General features: G+C 52.8%; 6 protein-coding genes across 6 annotated transcripts, besides 11 other annotated features; all 6 read left to right on the top strand.

The window, feature by feature from the left end:
* Nucleotides 1-32: 32 nt before the first annotated feature.
* On the top strand, nt 33-5,888 carry TraAM80_04793 (cytoplasmic dynein 1 heavy chain 1; the record flags this gene model as incomplete). The annotated part of the gene is made up of 1 exon (XM_029381706.1): nt 33-5,888. One exon carries the CDS (start codon nt 33-35, stop codon nt 5,886-5,888), a length of 5,856 nt encoding a protein of 1,951 aa, XP_029238439.1.
* A 252-nt stretch (nt 5,889-6,140) lies between these two features.
* Nucleotides 6,141-6,167: a microsatellite.
* A 204-nt stretch (nt 6,168-6,371) lies between these two features.
* On the top strand, nt 6,372-7,493 carry TraAM80_04792 (uncharacterized protein; the record flags this gene model as incomplete). Its single annotated transcript, XM_029381705.1, has 1 exon — nt 6,372-7,493. One exon carries the CDS (start codon nt 6,372-6,374, stop codon nt 7,491-7,493), a length of 1,122 nt encoding a protein of 373 aa, XP_029238438.1.
* Nucleotides 7,494-7,547: 54 nt separating this feature from the next.
* Nucleotides 7,548-7,593: a microsatellite.
* Nucleotides 7,594-7,694: 101 nt separating this feature from the next.
* Nucleotides 7,695-7,720: a microsatellite.
* A 75-nt stretch (nt 7,721-7,795) lies between these two features.
* TraAM80_04791 (adaptor medium chain 1) lies at nt 7,796-9,094 on the top strand (the record flags this gene model as incomplete). The annotated part of the gene is made up of 1 exon (XM_029381704.1): nt 7,796-9,094. The coding sequence occupies one exon, from the start codon at nt 7,796-7,798 to the stop codon at nt 9,092-9,094; it is 1,299 nt and encodes a 432-aa protein (XP_029238437.1).
* Nucleotides 9,095-9,132: 38 nt separating this feature from the next.
* Nucleotides 9,133-9,168: a microsatellite.
* A 530-nt stretch (nt 9,169-9,698) lies between these two features.
* TraAM80_04790 (transferase) lies at nt 9,699-11,321 on the top strand (the record flags this gene model as incomplete). The annotated part of the gene is made up of 1 exon (XM_029381703.1): nt 9,699-11,321. One exon carries the CDS (start codon nt 9,699-9,701, stop codon nt 11,319-11,321), a length of 1,623 nt encoding a protein of 540 aa, XP_029238436.1.
* Nucleotides 11,322-11,506: 185 nt separating this feature from the next.
* Nucleotides 11,507-11,535: a microsatellite.
* A 399-nt stretch (nt 11,536-11,934) lies between these two features.
* Nucleotides 11,935-11,976: a microsatellite.
* Nucleotides 11,977-12,007: a microsatellite.
* Nucleotides 12,008-12,018: a microsatellite.
* Nucleotides 12,019-12,043: 25 nt separating this feature from the next.
* Nucleotides 12,044-13,156, top strand: TraAM80_04789 (uncharacterized protein; the record flags this gene model as incomplete). Its single annotated transcript, XM_029381702.1, has 1 exon — nt 12,044-13,156. The coding sequence occupies one exon, from the start codon at nt 12,044-12,046 to the stop codon at nt 13,154-13,156; it is 1,113 nt and encodes a 370-aa protein (XP_029238435.1).
* A 200-nt stretch (nt 13,157-13,356) lies between these two features.
* Nucleotides 13,357-13,391: a microsatellite.
* A 147-nt stretch (nt 13,392-13,538) lies between these two features.
* TraAM80_04788 (putative protein kinase) lies at nt 13,539-15,221 on the top strand (the record flags this gene model as incomplete). The annotated part of the gene is made up of 1 exon (XM_029381701.1): nt 13,539-15,221. The coding sequence occupies one exon, from the start codon at nt 13,539-13,541 to the stop codon at nt 15,219-15,221; it is 1,683 nt and encodes a 560-aa protein (XP_029238434.1).
* Nucleotides 15,222-15,250: 29 nt separating this feature from the next.
* Nucleotides 15,251-15,272: a microsatellite.
* A 13-nt stretch (nt 15,273-15,285) lies between these two features.
* Nucleotides 15,286-15,331: a microsatellite.
* Between the last annotated feature and the right edge of the window lie 410 nt (nt 15,332-15,741).

Genomic DNA, 15,741 nt, shown 5'->3' with positions numbered 1-15,741 from the left:
AGGTGGACACCGCACTTGTCGTTCACGATGCCATGATCGAACACGTCACACGCATTAATCGTGTCCTGCAGCAGCCGTTGGGCCATATGATGATCGCAGGCGCATCTGGCGTGGGCAAAACAATCACCGCACGGCTTGTTGCGTGGATGAACGACATGGCGGTGGCTCGCCTCGGTGTTCACCGCAACTATCAACTTGACGACTATGAAAAAGATCTGCGTGATATACTGCGACGTGCCGGGTGTAAGCTCGAGCGTGTCTGTTTTCTCTTTGACGACAGCAACATCATGGAGGCAAGCTTCTTAGAGTACATGAACGCTCTCCTGGCGTCAGGAGAGGTGCCCGGCCTGTTTGAAGGCGAGGAGTGGGGAAAACTTATGGAGGATATACGCGAGAGCGTGGTGGCGCAGCAAGTTCTCAAGGCAAGCGGCAAACCGCAGCAGTTGACTCTGCTAGACGACAACGATGACTCACAGCCGCAACATCGCCACCACCGAGAACAACAACAACAACAAACGCAGACGCCAGCGTTGCCCTTGTCTAGCGGCAGCACCGAGCACGCCGCCAAGAGTGGTGGTGCCACGACGGTACCACAACAGGAGGCGCTTGATACGATGGTTTCCGCCGTGTACGTTGACACCACATCCGAGCAGGAGCTGTATCGCTGGTTCCTTGGAAATGTGAAGCGCAACCTTCACGTCATCTTTACAATTGACCCCTCCGCCGGGGAATTTGCGAGTCGTGCCGTGGCGAGCCCGGCGCTCTTCAACCGTTGCACCATTGACTGGTTTGGTGAATGGGACCGTCCCGCACGCCATCAGGTTACACGCCGACTCACGCAACAGATTGATATCATGTTCTCCTGCGAGAAGACGTTTCAGAAACGCGAGAGCGAAGCGCGTGATGCGCTGGCTGATGCACTTTGCGGTATTCACGAAATTACGGGCGAGGTTAATCGCGTCGTGCGACTCCAAAATGCGCAGCAGGGGACATTTATAACGCCGCGTCACTTTGCCGACTGCGTACGTCACCTTCAGCTCCTGTACGAGGAGAAAAAAAATGGATCGAAGGAGCAGGTGCAGCACTTGCGTACCGGCCTAGCCAAGCTGGATGCGGCGTCTGACGAGGTTGAGCAGCAGCGAGTCAAACTTCGCGAGCATGAAGTCGTGTTGGCAACAAACAGTAAGAAGGCGCAGGCGATGCTCGATCGCATTGTCACAGACACGGAAACAACGAAGCGGGAGAAGCAGGCGGCTGAACACCTTCGTCAGCAACTGCAGGAAGAGGAGGAGATTATAGTCGCCGACAAGGCGCAGGTGCAGAAGCAACTTTCAGAGGTGGAACCCGCACTGCGGAAGGCCGAAGTTGGACTCAACACCATTAAACCAGAGTACCTTCGCGAGATTCGTGCCTATACGACCCCGCCACAGATGGTGCAGCGGGTTTTAGAAGCCGTGCTTGCAGTGATGGGAGAAAAGCGGGCGGGTGAGTGGGATGTCATCAAGCACCACATTCGTCGTGACGATTTTCTTGCAGGGGTGAAAGCCTTTGAACCGCGCGGCATCACAGACGAGGCGCGTCTGACGGTGTTTCAAATGTTGCAAGAAGAGGGCTTTACGTACGAGGCGGCACAGCGTGCTTCTAAGGTAGCTGGTCCGCTGCTGCAATGGGTGGAGGCGCAAGTTAAGTATGCGGAGATATTAGCCGCGATGGAGCCATTGAGAACCCGCATTCATCATCTTACGGCAGCACACAGCGCAAAGCGCACCCAGCTTCAGCGCACCGAGGCGGAGATTGCTGCAATGGAGTCGTCGCTGTTGCAACTCAAGGAAGGATACCAGGGGGTGACTGAGGAGATTGCAACAATCAAAAATACGATGAGTGGGGTTGCCGCCCGCTGCGAACGAGCCACAACATTGCTGCAGCAATTGTTTGATGAACATGAGCGGTGGGAAATAGAGGCGATGGGATTCGACTCCGAAGTGCGTACAATTTTGGGGGACTGCACCCTCGCTGCCGCATCCCTGGCGTACTATGGCTACTTTGACGAGCATACTCGGCAGTCGTTACTTTTTCCGCGTTGGCGTCGCTGCCTGCAGCAGATGCAGATTCCTTTTTGTGAGGAGCTTCGCAGTGTTGTGGATTATCTTGTGACGCCGCAGGAGCGACTATCGTGGGAGCAGCATGGGCTGCCGAAGGATCATCTCTGTATTGAGAATGCTATGATTCTTAGCCGTTGCCAGCGTTACCCGTTTCTTATCGATCCGAATGGTGTTGCGGTGAACTTCCTTTTGAAACGGTATGCGTCGAACAAAATACATACAACAAGCTTTAGCAAAACGGGTTATCTGAAAGAGTTGGACATGGCCGTGCGATTCGGTTACCCCATTCTCATGCAGGATGCAGAGTTTATTGACCCAGCACTTAGTCCGCTCATCAATAAAGAAATTCAGCGTGTGCGGGGTCATGTCTTGACGCGACTGGGAGCACATGACGTGGAAATGGCGGCGACGTTTTTTATGTTTCTCGTGACGCGTGACTCACACTATCAGCCGTCACCCGGCATGGCTGGACAGGTGTGCCTCGTCAACTTCACTGTGACACAGTCTTCGTTACAGTCGCAGTGCCGACACCGAGTAATGTTGCATGAACACCCCGAATTGGATCTTCGACGGGCACACATTTTGCGTGCGCAGGGTGAGTACCAGCTGAGACTGCGTGTGTTGGAGCAAGAGCTGCTCACCTCCATTGCACGCAGCGAGGGTAGCCTGCTGGAGAATGACGCTTTAACCGTCGCCCTGGAGCGCCTGAAGGGAGAGACCGAGTCACTGAAGGTTGGAATTGCTGAGAGTGAGGCATCGATGCAGGCCATCACTGAGGTTGAGGCGCAGTACCAACCGATTGCAGCAACAGTGGCAAAAATGTACTTTGCGCTGCGTCGTTTCTCACAGCTGCATTGGTTGTATCAGTTCAACGTGGAATTTACTTTTCGTATCCTTGCAGATGCTTTGGAAGTGTTGCCTGCACGTTCTACAGATGTGAGTGGAGTTGAGGAGCGAGACGAGGACGCGGCACGTCTGCGAGTGCTCACCTCTCAAATTTTCAACCTTGTTCACCAACGTGTGCGACGCGGGATGTTTGCAGAGGACCATCTCGTACTCGCCATTATACTTGGGAAGCTGCGTAGTGGTATTGACGATCGTGTGGGACGCCAAATCACTGTGGAGGAGTGGAGCTGGTTTGAAGACGCGTTGCATGTCCCTGTCAAGGAGGAACCTGGTGTGACGGTTGCTGTGGGTGGCCCGGGTGGTGCCACGCATGCGATACCCGCCATTCTGCGAGAGTGTGGTGTGTGTGCGCCTGCATCAGAGATGGCCCTGGCGGCATTGTTGCAACGACCACTCTTTGCGGAGGTGCGGGCGTCGCTGTTAAATCCACAGCACGTGGCGGCCTGGAAGCAGTACTTTGAGTCCGCCGCACCGTACGCTGAAGTAATACCGGCGTTCCACACGAGCACCGGTGAAAACAGTCGTGTCAACCACAACGGTTCTCGGGAGCGCACACGGCGTGCATTTCTTGCCGCCTTTTTGCTTCTTTATACACGCCGGGATGCGTTTGCACCGGCCGTCCAGGAATTTTTGCGACGCTTCTTTGACGAGGATTCGTGCGTCAACCCCGACAGAAAACTCAATGGGAGCTCCTTCTTTGCGGCGGAGGCACCTGATCTTGCAGCGCTGCAGTCAGAGCTCTCAGATAGCACGCCACTCATCCTCGTGGCAAACGCTGGCAGTGACCCGACGTTGATGTTGGAGGCGCTGGCTCGTGCCCTGGACGTGACACTGCGGATAGCCGTGATGGGCAGCGCCACAGGCATTGAAATAGCGGAGCGCTACCTGACAGACGCCATGGCCGAAGGAACCTGGGTGCTGTTGAAGAACATTCACCTCGCACGGACGTACGCCGGTGCGGTGGAAAAGTGGATGCATCGTGAGCGGTCGGAGGGTCGACTACATTGCAACTTTCGTCTTTTGCTCTCCATTGAGGCTGTCCCGGGTATTCGATGCTGCAGCGTGAGCGGCGGCAGTTTTGGTGCAGCCAGAGGTAATAAGAACAGTAACAGTGGTAGTAAGCGTGCTGAGGAATCGCTGGAGGAGCTCCCTGTGAGTCTTGTAGAGGCATCAGTGGTGCTGGTGTACGAACCGCCGCCAGGAATGAAGTCATCATTGCTGCAGACCATAGGGGCGTTGACGCCGCACTCCAGTTACGCTAAGCAACCGGCGGACATCCAGCGCATCTACCTTGCTGCAGCTTGGTTGCATGCGGTGGTGATGGAACGGCTGCTTTACCTTCCCATAGGGTGGAGTACGCGGTATGAATTTAGTGACACCGAGTTCTGGCGCATCTTGCAGGCTGTGGACAGCTGGGTGGGAACTGCCGTGAGAGGCGGTGGTGGCAGCGGTAGCGAAGGGATTGATCGTGACCGTGTTTCATGGCCCGCGCTGCAAACAATTATTGGTACAACCTTGTATGGTGGCAAAATCAGCAACGAGTTTGACCAGCTGCTGCTAAATTTCTTGTGTTTGCAACTCATGAGCATAGCTGTCTTTGACGACGAGCGTCTGTTTGCCTTAACTGACGACAACGAACTCAACGCACATCTCACGTTTTCCTCGATTCAATCGCTGCAGGGTGTGCAGGAGTGGGTGCGGGCGCTGCCGGACGCAGAGACGCCGTTGTGGGCACGTCTTCCCGCCAGCGCTTCGCGCGTCGTGTCAGCGCAGCACGCCGTTGCTACAATAGAGCGGCTGGCGGCTGTAAGACTCATTGAAGAAAGGGAGGATGTGGTGACGGTTCACGACGATGCCGAGGAAGGTTATGAGCGGCAGCCCGCGCCGCGCAGCATCGGTGAGACCCGCTGGGGGCGGCAAATTAAACGCTTCTGCCGTGTGTGGCGTAACTCGCTTAATGGATTGGGAAACCTGGAGCCCCAGCAAACGACCGTGCCAACCCTGCTTTCGCGCGCGACAGAGGAGAGTGTGCCAGGTGACAGTGCAAGCATGGAGCCAACCGTAATGGCTATAGAGCGAGAGTACGTCTTTGCACTGGATCGCCGACGAGAAATTCTTGTCGACCTTGGCGCACTGGAGGAAATCTGTGAAGGGTCACGAAACCCAACAGCAACACAGCGTGTCTTAATGGATCATGTGCTGCGGGACCAAGTTCCTCCACGCTGGGCTCGCTCCTACCACGCATTTCCAACGACGGCGGACCTGTGGATGTCGGACTTCAGGAAACGCGTTGTACATGTGCACGCCATGCACGAGGCTGTACAACGGAAGACATTTGAAACAACATGCCTCTCTCTCGGCCTCCTCTTCTGGCCTGGTGCGTTTCTTACGGCGACGAAACAGCAGGCGGCACGTCAACAGCATCGCTCTCTCGAACAGCTGCAGCTGCGATTAGAGCTCATGTCGGAGGACGCGACACAGATCCACGCTGCAAGCAACAAAGAAGCATCTCACGTGTGGCACGTTGTCGGTCTCACACTTTACTCCGCCCGCCTTGAAGCAAATTGTGGCAGGTGTGAACTTATCCCCGCCACCTCTGGCACCTCCTCCGTCCCCGTCGGCGCTCTGCTTTTCTGGGAGCCGATCCCTGCGCCTGAGGCAGACGACGTTGCGCTGCCGATCTCGAGATCGTCTCTGTTGATGCGTTTGTTATCGCAAAACCCAACGCATGGACGTTTCGCAACGCCGTTTTACGTGAACCCGCGCCGTGATTTGATGCTCGAGGTGGTGGAACTCGCAGTGGACCCTGTCAAGTCGCCGATGCAGGCGTGGTACGAGCGCGGCGTGTGCCTCGTCGCCTGCTCCCTGGCGGAATGTTGAATGCCACAGAACCGAGAGTGCACTTCGTGGGGGAGGCCAGTGGAGCCGAAGGGTCCAAAAAAAGAAAAAAAATGAAGCCATGAAGGTGGAATGAATGGTGGTGTGGAAGGAAAGACGGAGGACGCAGACGGGTTTACCCGGGCAAGCAAAGGCCGACAGAGAGAAATAAGGCGTTGGTGTGGAGGGGTGCGTTTGCACCACCTCCGTCAACGCGCATTATGTGTACATGAAAAGCGGGTGGGGGAGTACAACATATATATATATATATATAACTATTTAAGGAATCTTGGATAAAGACACAGATGCTTCGCTCGCGTTTGTTTATTTTTCTTTTTTTCAAACGTGGTGGCATCGGGTGGCCTAGGAAAGCAAGTGCAACACAAAACAAGTCAAATTATTCTCTCCTCAAACAAACAAACTGGAGAGGGGGGGACAGTAGACGAAAGTAAACATCAAACCGTAAGCTACCAGGTGGCGACACAGATGGCCAATCGGGACAGTGGCAGCTTCTCGCTTACGATTGTTGGTTCAGGGGTTTCCACCGGTGTGCCTGTGATTGGGCACCGCTCCGGCGACTGCGCGTGTGTTGCGGCATTGCAAAATTCGGAAGGACCAAACAGACGCAATAACGTTAGCCTTCTCATCACCGTCCCATCACCTCTTGGCGACTGTAGTGGCACTCAGGGTGTAAAACACATTCTTATTGATTGTGGCAAGACTTTTCGTGACGCATACTTTCGCGTGCTTGCCAAGCATCATGTGCAGACCGTCGATGCCCTGCTCCTCACGCACGATCACGCAGACGCCATGGGTGGCCTGGATGACATTCGCGACCTGCAGCGTTCGCGGAAGGAAGGCCACGATGATTGGTCTATTGAGCAGTATGTTCCAACGTATGCCTCGGAAAGGACAATAAATGCGCTGCGCAATCAATTTGGATACATACTCCGCAACAGTCGTGAGATTGGGCCTGCACCACGGACCGCAGAGGAGCATGACGTTCTCATGCAGCGTGTTACTGAAGAGCGCAAACGGGCGGGTCTAACGAACAACATTGGGGTGCGCCGCTCCGCCGCCCTAGATTTGTTTACGCTGCCGGATAACGCGCCGACGTCATTTTACATCCCTGCGCTTGGTGCTGACTTCCCGATATATGCCGTACCAGTGGAGCACGGTGCAGGTTACATAGCGCTTGGTTTTGTCTTTGGCCGCGGCGTCGCGTTTCGTAGCGCTGGTGCCACTAACGCCAGTGTCGCAAATCACAGCTGTGTCGTTTACCTCTCCGATGTGAGTGCGGTGCCCATGCCTGCAATGACGTTTCTGCAAGATCTTGTCAAGATAGACGTGCTTATTGTTGATCTGTTGTATGGCCCTGGTAAGCGGCACGCAACCCATTACTGCATGGACGATGTGATACGCCTTGTCGCGTCTCTCCAACCGACTCGCACATATACGATTGGTATGTACTGCGATGTGGAGCATGAGCGAGGTAATGAACAGCTACGAGAACGACTGGTGGATCTGCGGCGCAGCGGCAAATGTAGCGACCTTGTTCTATCTGTGGAGCTGGGCTTTGATGGGCTTCATATTTCCCTAGCGCTGTGAGACGATGCAATTATTTATTCTATTTTGTTTTCTGGTGGTCACAGCCAATACTTCTCTGTCTCTGTCTGTATGTCTGTGTGTCTGCGTGTGTGTGTCTTCTTGGAGTACTGTCGGCTTTCACCCTAACCCCTCATGGCAGATGCTGATGCATTACTGCTGGGAGGAAGAATAACAACAATCTGCGGCACAGACAGCCATGTCTTTTTCTTTTTTTTTCTTTTTTTTTTGGATGACTCTGCGTTTATTCCTTTCTCTATGTACTTTTATCGGTCGTAGGTCTTCTCTTGGCCTGGACGCTACGGATGGCATCACTGTTCTATATACTAGACAGCAAAGGTGCCCCACTCATTTGCCGCTCATACCGTGGCGACATTGTGCAGGACCCTCCAGCTGTCTTTCAGCGTCGTGTGTTGGATGAAGAAGAGTTTCGTGTCACGCCTGTGTTTGAGGAGCAGGGCCACACGTACTGCTTTATTCGCGTGAATGACGTCTTTTTTATGATGGTTAGCAAAATTAATACTTGTCCGCTACAGCAGATCGCCTTTATGCACTCCTGTGCCCAGGTGTTTGAGGGATACTTCAGGCACGTCTCTGAGGAGACTGTTGTGGATAACTTTGTTATTGTGTATGAGCTTCTTGACGAGATGTGTGACTTTGGTCTGCCGCAGTACACAGAGGCGAAGGTGCTGAAGGAGTACATCACCCAAGAAGGCCTCATCTCCCACTTGCTGCCAGAGGAGAAATTAAATGTGAAGGCACTACCACCGGCGGTTACGGGTGTAGGGGGTGGGACGCCTTGGCGTATGCCAGGCAAGTACAAATACCGCAGAAATGAGGTGTTTTTGGACGTGGTGGAGAACGTCAGCCTTCTTGCCTCACCCGAGGGTGAGACGCTTTCCAGTGAAATTGTTGGCCAACTGAAGATGCGGGTGCGGCTCTCTGGTATGCCGACGCTGAAGCTTGGTCTCAACGACAAGGCCATGCTTGGCATGACAGGGCGATCAGGGCGCTTGGTGGAGATGGCGGATGTGAAGTTTCACCAATGTGTGCGCCTCGATCAGTTTGAGAGCGATCGCATCATCTCATTTATCCCTCCAGACGGAAACTTTGATTTGATGACGTACCGCACTAGCAGGAAGATTTCCCCGCTTGTGCATGTGGAGTGCACATTTTTCAGCAAAGGGTCAACGCAGGTGGAGATGACCATTACGGCTCGCACCACATTTCGCCGTAACACGACGGCGAGCTTTGTTGATATTCTCATTCCCATCCCAGGCGATGCAGATAAGCCGGAGGCGAAGTGTTCGCTAGGAAGACTTCACTACGCGCCGGAGTCAAGCGTGCTCATCTGGAGCCTGCGCAACCTTGGCGGGGGAAAGCAGTTCAGCTGTCTGTGCAAATTTCATCTTCCCTCTGTGCGCAGCAGCGATCCGAAGGCTCTCGAGAAGGCACCCATTCAAGTGAAGTTTGAGATTCCTTTTCTCACCGCCTCTGGCTTTCAGGTACGTTATTTAAAGGTGGTGGAGAAGTCCAACTATGAGGCGTTGCCATGGGTCAGGTACATCACGCAGAGCGGGGACTATCAGATACGAACGCATTGAATTAAGGCATGAAGAACAATTGCGTTCAAGTTTGAATGACAGACAACACACCCGACACGTACACACATACACACTAGGAGGGATAGATGGGGGAGGAAGCAAGGAATGGGGTGTCCTGTTGATTGCAAGGAAGAATTGGGAGCAAATGGGAGAGGAGATTGAATTCTTTTTTATTGTTACTACTCTTTCGTTGTGTGTTTGTGTGTTACTGAGATAGTGGGAGCGGTATTTGTATATTCATGAATATATGGATATGTGTGTACGTATGTTGATCCCTGATTAGTTATAGGATGTTTTTAGCGTCGTTAAGCAGGCCCTTCTTTTTTTTTTCCTTGTTTCTTATGCGTGGTTGTGTCGTCGTTATTGTTTGTTTGCTTTTTTATGTCACCTACTGACCCGCCTGTGTTTTGCGCCTATGACCATAAAGAAACACGTGTCTCTACTATATATATATATATGTGCGCATGCATGTATTAGTGAGGAGGCAGCTGTGCTTACGTGGGCACGTTGTCTATATGAAAAGAAAGGTGTTCGCACTTCATTAAGATTTTTTCTTCCTTGATGTTGTTGTTGTTTCCTCACCTGCTGTGAAGGCTGGGGAAGTATGAGAGGCACCACCAGTAGCGGGGATGAAGATGCGGAAGTGTCGCCGCCAGACGTACCTAAAACAGCGACTCCTCTGCACTCCAGTCGTTGGCCCACGTTTCCACGGAGCGTGATGGCAGCTCCATCCAGTGGCATGGACGGCAGCAGCAGTAGTAACAGCATTTTTGGTGTGAATGACCAACAGCCTTGTCCCGTGGAGGTGGAAGTGAAAGAATACGAAAAAGGGGAGCCCATGCGTGGACGGGTGGTTTCATCGAAAACCTCTGATTGCAGAACCACACGGCTCTCGAGTGATGTCATTAATTTCTGGTGGGAGAGGCGGTACAAGGCGTTGTTTCCGCTAAACTGGGGAATGTGGTCAAAACCTTACATCGTGTTAGCCAGAGATGTCGTTGATGGCCGCCTTGTCACTACACGACGCTATTTGTGTCGCCGTGCAACAAATGCATCACTGCTGAAGTGCTTGGAAAACGGGGATTTTGTGAATGCGTCTTTTATTCCCTTTACAGCGTCTTGGAAACGGAGAATGCACGCCCTGCTGAATCTCCGTCATACAAATGTGAATCCAGTAACAGACATACTTATGGATGAGGAGCGGCAGGAACTGTTGTTGGTGCACCCGTATGTGGACGGCATGCAGCCTTTGGCTTCTGTATTTCACCACCAACCTCATCTGATGCATCGTGAATTAACCCCTTCCTTGTTACTGCGTATTCTGCGGAACGTGGTTGACGGCTTGCTCTTTTTGCACCATCATGGCATCATACATGGCGCGATATCACCATGGACCATTCTTCTTGATGCAAAAGGCCTTGCGTTGGTGACAGGGTTTGGAGTTGAAGAGCTGTGCATGTACCCGCTAGACGAGAATCCCACTGGCGGCTCAATGCAGCCTTTTTACGTGGCACCCGAGGTCAAGCATCCGTTGTCTCGCTTCCGCCTCGCCACAGTGGCTTCTGACGCCTTCTCCGTTGGCGCCCTTACCTTTGCTCTGACACAGGAGAAGCAGGACGGGGGGGCCTACATTCTGCTTCGGCAGGCCATGGTGGGTTTGATGCAGAGCGACCCCCAGCACCGCATGACCCTCCACGAACTTTCGTTGCTTCTCACCGAGCTCGAGTCTCAGAACACACTCACAGAAACAGTCTCCCAGGAGTTGAGGAGGCGGATGGCTGCAGCACCAGCATCAGCTGAGGGCCCAGCACTGTTTTCAAGAGAAGAACGTGCAAGTCCATCGTCACCCTGTACAGCTTCTGTGATGGTTTTTTTGCGGCGAGACTCCTCTCCGCTGCTTCACCGCGATACGGGGCTGAAGAAATGGAGGTCAGCAACAATGACAACAAGGATGATGACACACAAGGAGCAAAGGCGTCATCGTCGGGTCTGTCAGGTTTTGTTCCGATGGCGCGTTGTCGCTGTCGCCGTGCTTTTTTGCGTTATCGTCGCTCGTAAGGGCAGAAAACGTCAGCAGGCCTTGGCGGCACGGTTGTTGTCATCTGCACGACAAGCACAACTTAAAAAAATGCGATGCATGAGTTGTGGTGGGTCTCCTTTGGCGTCAGTGTCGACGACACCACTTCCACGGAGACCCACGATGCTTGAGAAACGTCGATCTCGTTGAACCGTCATTGTGAGGATCTGTAACGAGGGGAGACGCAGTGGTGTTTCTCCTTTTAAGGCTCAATAGCATGGCCTTCACCTGGTCTTGTGTGTTGGTTTCTGAGGAGTGGTGTCTGCAAGAGCGGAGGTGTTGATGCAGGCGCAGGAGCGTGAGTGTGTGTCTTTATTTATTTATTTTAATTTTTGGTTGTTGTTGTCGTCGTCGTTTTGTTCTTTCTTCACAGCGGCGTTGGCGAGTCCAGATGTAACTGTGTTCCCTTGCTCATATCTTTTTTTTTCATATTTCTGCCTTCTTTTATGAACGCGCTTTATGGCGACCTCTGAGGCACGTCTTCCGAGCAGTCTCGACGGAGGCCCATGTCCGGTAGAACTCCCTGCCTTTCAGATGTCGTCAAGTGGGGGATACACTTGTCAAATAAAACGCCTCGCTTTGCGGCGACAACCTTCCCTTTCACTAATCGTCATCACAGTCAGGATTTATTAACTTATTTCTTCCCTGTTCTGTTCTTGCTTTTGTTCTTGTTGTTTTTGTCTCTTGCTACGGGAGCGGCACATTTATATATATAAATATGCGTGGCTATGTGTTTCTGGCCTTGGCATGGCGCTGTGCAGTATTGTTGTTGTTGTCGTTGTTTTTTTGTATTATTCGTGTTGTCGCTGCGTCTGCTGCTGCTGCTGCTGCTGCTGTAGTTCTTCTTTGTGTACTGGTTTTCGGGTTTAGTGATGGAGCGCGTTGGCGCCACCGCTGCAGCTGCAACTGCGGCTGCCGTCGCTCGCTGCACACGCCGTGTTCGCGCCCCGTTAGATCACCTCATCGTGGGCCCGTCCGACCCTGACCAGGTCGTGACGGCGATACGTACAACGGATGCCGCTATTGTCACGTGGTACATGCCGCTGGGGAACCTGCAGCGTGTGCTGCACCGACGCTATGAGGCAGAGCAGTTTGGTGAACTGATGTTTTCATCAACGACCGCGGCGTCCTCCTTGACGGCGCGGCAATCTCCCAGCGAAGATGCGAAGGATGCGCCTAGAGCTGATGAGACCGCCCAGCTCGGCTTTGTCACCCTCATAGCGGGGAGGAACTACCCATTGAAGCAGACCTGGCTAGAACGCTGCTTTGACCCTGCGCCGCATCCAACACTGAGCCTTCGTGTCGCCGTGGTGGACCGTATTCACTGGCAACGAACCGTGTGGATGGCAAATTCCATCTGCCGGAGCATCTGTTGGGGGAGGCTGCCACAGAAAATTTTTTCCATCAACCTCGATTGGCAGAATGACGTGGCCATCGATGCCACATTTGACACCGCGGCGGATTGCTACACCGCACCCTATGAACTACGCGTTCCCGGCCTTGGGTTTCACTTGACGCTGCAGGACACGGGGAAAACACTTTTTGACCCGACGTCACGGGTAGTGGATGGGTTTCTTGACAATGAGAGTGCACTGCACCGTCTGGCGCTGGCCCGCGAAGTCAACATGCACGGCCTTGGTGGGTCTGTTTACCGACAGATGCTCTGGAGCACCCCATCGTTGCCGAACACTGCGGAGGTGTTGCGCTTTGACCCTGGCACACTTTTCAAGCGATGTTTTGGTGTGGACCCTCCCGTGACGAAGCCGGTGGCGGCGTGGCTTTTGCAGGAGGTGGAGGAGACGCTCCTGTACAAAATGGAGGGTGAGGTGGAGGATGAGAATGACCCCAACAGTGCCACGACATATGGTGACCGCTCACTGACCGAGCGTGTGCAGAAGAAGGCGATGAACCGGTATAACGGTTTTCGTGATGAGGTGCGTGGAAAGGTATACAGCGATATTGACGGGAAGGAACTGCCGCGGTAAGCGAAGCGCAGTTGGGCAGTTGTAAAAAAGAAAAGGGGGGGGGGAGGGTGAGGAGAAGGGAATCATCCAAAGAGGCAAAGCGTTTTATGCACGAGAGCTGCCTGACACATGTTTAGCCGCCGTCACATATATAACTCTGTATGCTTGTGAGTGTATCTCTCTAGGCGGTGGGGACGCACACAAACTTTGCATGGGGCGTCTTTTGTTGTTGTTTTTGTTTTTGTGGTTGCTTTTGATGTGACTTGCTTGCGTGTGTGCCCTCTTTTTTTTTTTTTGATGTGTTTCTCCCCACTACTACTACCACCACAACACAAAAAAAGGGTGGGTGGGAAAGGGCACTTTTTCCTCTTGTCGTGGGCGTGTGCTCTTCCCCTTGCCACGCATGCCCTACCGCAAGCAGATTGTGGGGAAGTATGAGTTAGGGAAGGTTCTTGCGTCCGGCTACTTTGACTGCCGGACGCGTCTCTGCACACACATTGTGACGGGGGCGCAGTACGCTGTTCGCATCTACAACAAGAGTGTGTTGGCTGAGGCTCAGTGGATGTGGGACCGCACCCGTGGCGCCATTCACGTCATGCGCACGTTACCCAAACACGACAACATCATTGAGACCGTTGAGTGCTTTGAGACACAGACATCGTTGTATATTCTCATGCAACTGTTCGCGCCGATGCAAATAACAAGGCTGTACACCACAGAAACGGCCACCGGACAGCGGGTGCTGGTGCCGATGCAGCAAACCAAGCACTACTACGCTCAGGTTGTTCGTGGACTACTTCATATGCATAGCCACAATGTTGTTCATCTTGGACTCGCACCGGATCACGTCATGGTGAATGATCGAGACCAGGTAAAAATAGGGTACCTTGTCTCCTGCACCTACTTCCCAAAAGGAAAATTATGTTATGATATTCGAGGAACGACGCACACTGTGGCCCCGGAAGTGCTGCAGAATGGGGGATATGATCCCTACCTTGCCGATGCGTGGTCCATGGGGGTCTTGCTTTACTTCATGCTTAATCAAGGCCGATATCCGCACGATGGGGCCAATACAACAAAGAATATTATGTATAATCGCATCCGCCCACCTGATCCCAACCTTCCCCCAGAGGCGAAGGACCTTCTTGCCCGACTACTGCATCCTACACCATCACGGCGCATGCGTGTTCAGAATATCATGTCTCATCCTTTCTTTGCCACAAATCATGGTGACACGGACATCGCAGAAGGGTGTTGTCCCGCGCGCACCGTGGGGACATCACCGGAGACACGCTACTCGCCTGACCTTGCCACGGGTGAAAGCACGTTAAACATCCGCATTCCATATGGTCTTAGCCGACAAGAGGAGGCCGCTTATATTATTCAGCACACGTATCGTGCCTACCTCGCCCGCAAACGGCAACAACTTCTTGTAGAAAAATCAGCTCTGGCAAAAGCCGCAGCAGAGAGAAACCGTAAAATAGGTTGTCGGTCGTCTGTGCAGGGAAGCGTCTCAGGCCGGGTGCTGAGACAATTTCAAAAACTGAAGGATGAGCAGGATCCTGTGACCTTGCGCGCAGAGAAGCGAGAAAGTCCGGGTTTAGTGGCCCCCCCTTCGCCCGATATACCACTGTTTGATGACGCAATTGTGGTAATTGCATCGGGAAGTGACACGTTGCGCGAGGACGATGAATCTCTGGCACTTCTCAGTGAGGGTCCAGAGGCGGCCTTGACGTCAGTCACCCCATCGACGTTGGAGCAGGCGGGAAAAACGTCATACGAGGCTTTTGGCACGCGCCCCCGTAAAAGCGCTTTGGGCGGCGGTGGCGCATCTCTCAGAAGAGGGGGCATTGGACGCCCCATGATGGCATCACTCGTTCAAGATAAAGACCTAAGTGCAGGTGTGGATGAAAAGAACTTGGAAACATTTGCTGCCTTCGTGTCAAACGTTGAGGTTGATCCGACCCGTCCATGTCCAGTGTGCCATCGACTGCCGATGCAGCGGCTCTGTGGACGTGCGCCGTACTTAAATACGCCGTTTGTGTACAAACAAGGGGAATTTATTCGGCGGGTTGAGGATGATTGAAATATCGCTTTATTGAAAAGAGGAAAGAGCACACACACACACACACACACATTCTCTCTCTCTCTGTGTGTGTGTGTGTGTGTGTGTGTATGTGTGTATGTGTGTGTGTGGTCCTCTTATTGTTGCTTTGTGGTTGTTCATGTTATTTGCCGAATGTATAGAATGAGAATGGGGAAGCGATTTCATGTTTACTGACTGTTGCGTTGGATAGTTTTTCGCTGGAGCGTATGAGTGAGGAAACGATTAAGGAAATGAAAATTGAGACACAGATGACGGTTTATGTTCACATATGTTATGTATGTATACTTTCTGTGCTTCCAGCTCTTACCTGCTTAGGAAGTTGGAAGATGTTCATCTGCATCATTTAGAAACCTACTTACGTACACAGTCATACCCAAAAGGGGAAGAAGAAGATTAGAATCCAATGGGGTTTTGTGCGTCACTTGCACTCACCGTGTTATTTATGCTTTGTGGCCTTGCGCCGTTCAGTATTGACTTCTCCTTTGGCAGCAGTGGGGTT

This window comes from Trypanosoma rangeli (genome assembly GCF_003719475.1).
Source record: "Trypanosoma rangeli strain AM80 chromosome Unknown Tra_15.4_contig_00145, whole genome shotgun sequence".
Taxonomy (NCBI): domain Eukaryota; phylum Euglenozoa; class Kinetoplastea; order Trypanosomatida; family Trypanosomatidae; genus Trypanosoma; species Trypanosoma rangeli.
The sequence above is the reverse complement of the archived record's forward strand: the minus strand, read 5'-3'. Positions and strand labels throughout refer to the sequence as shown.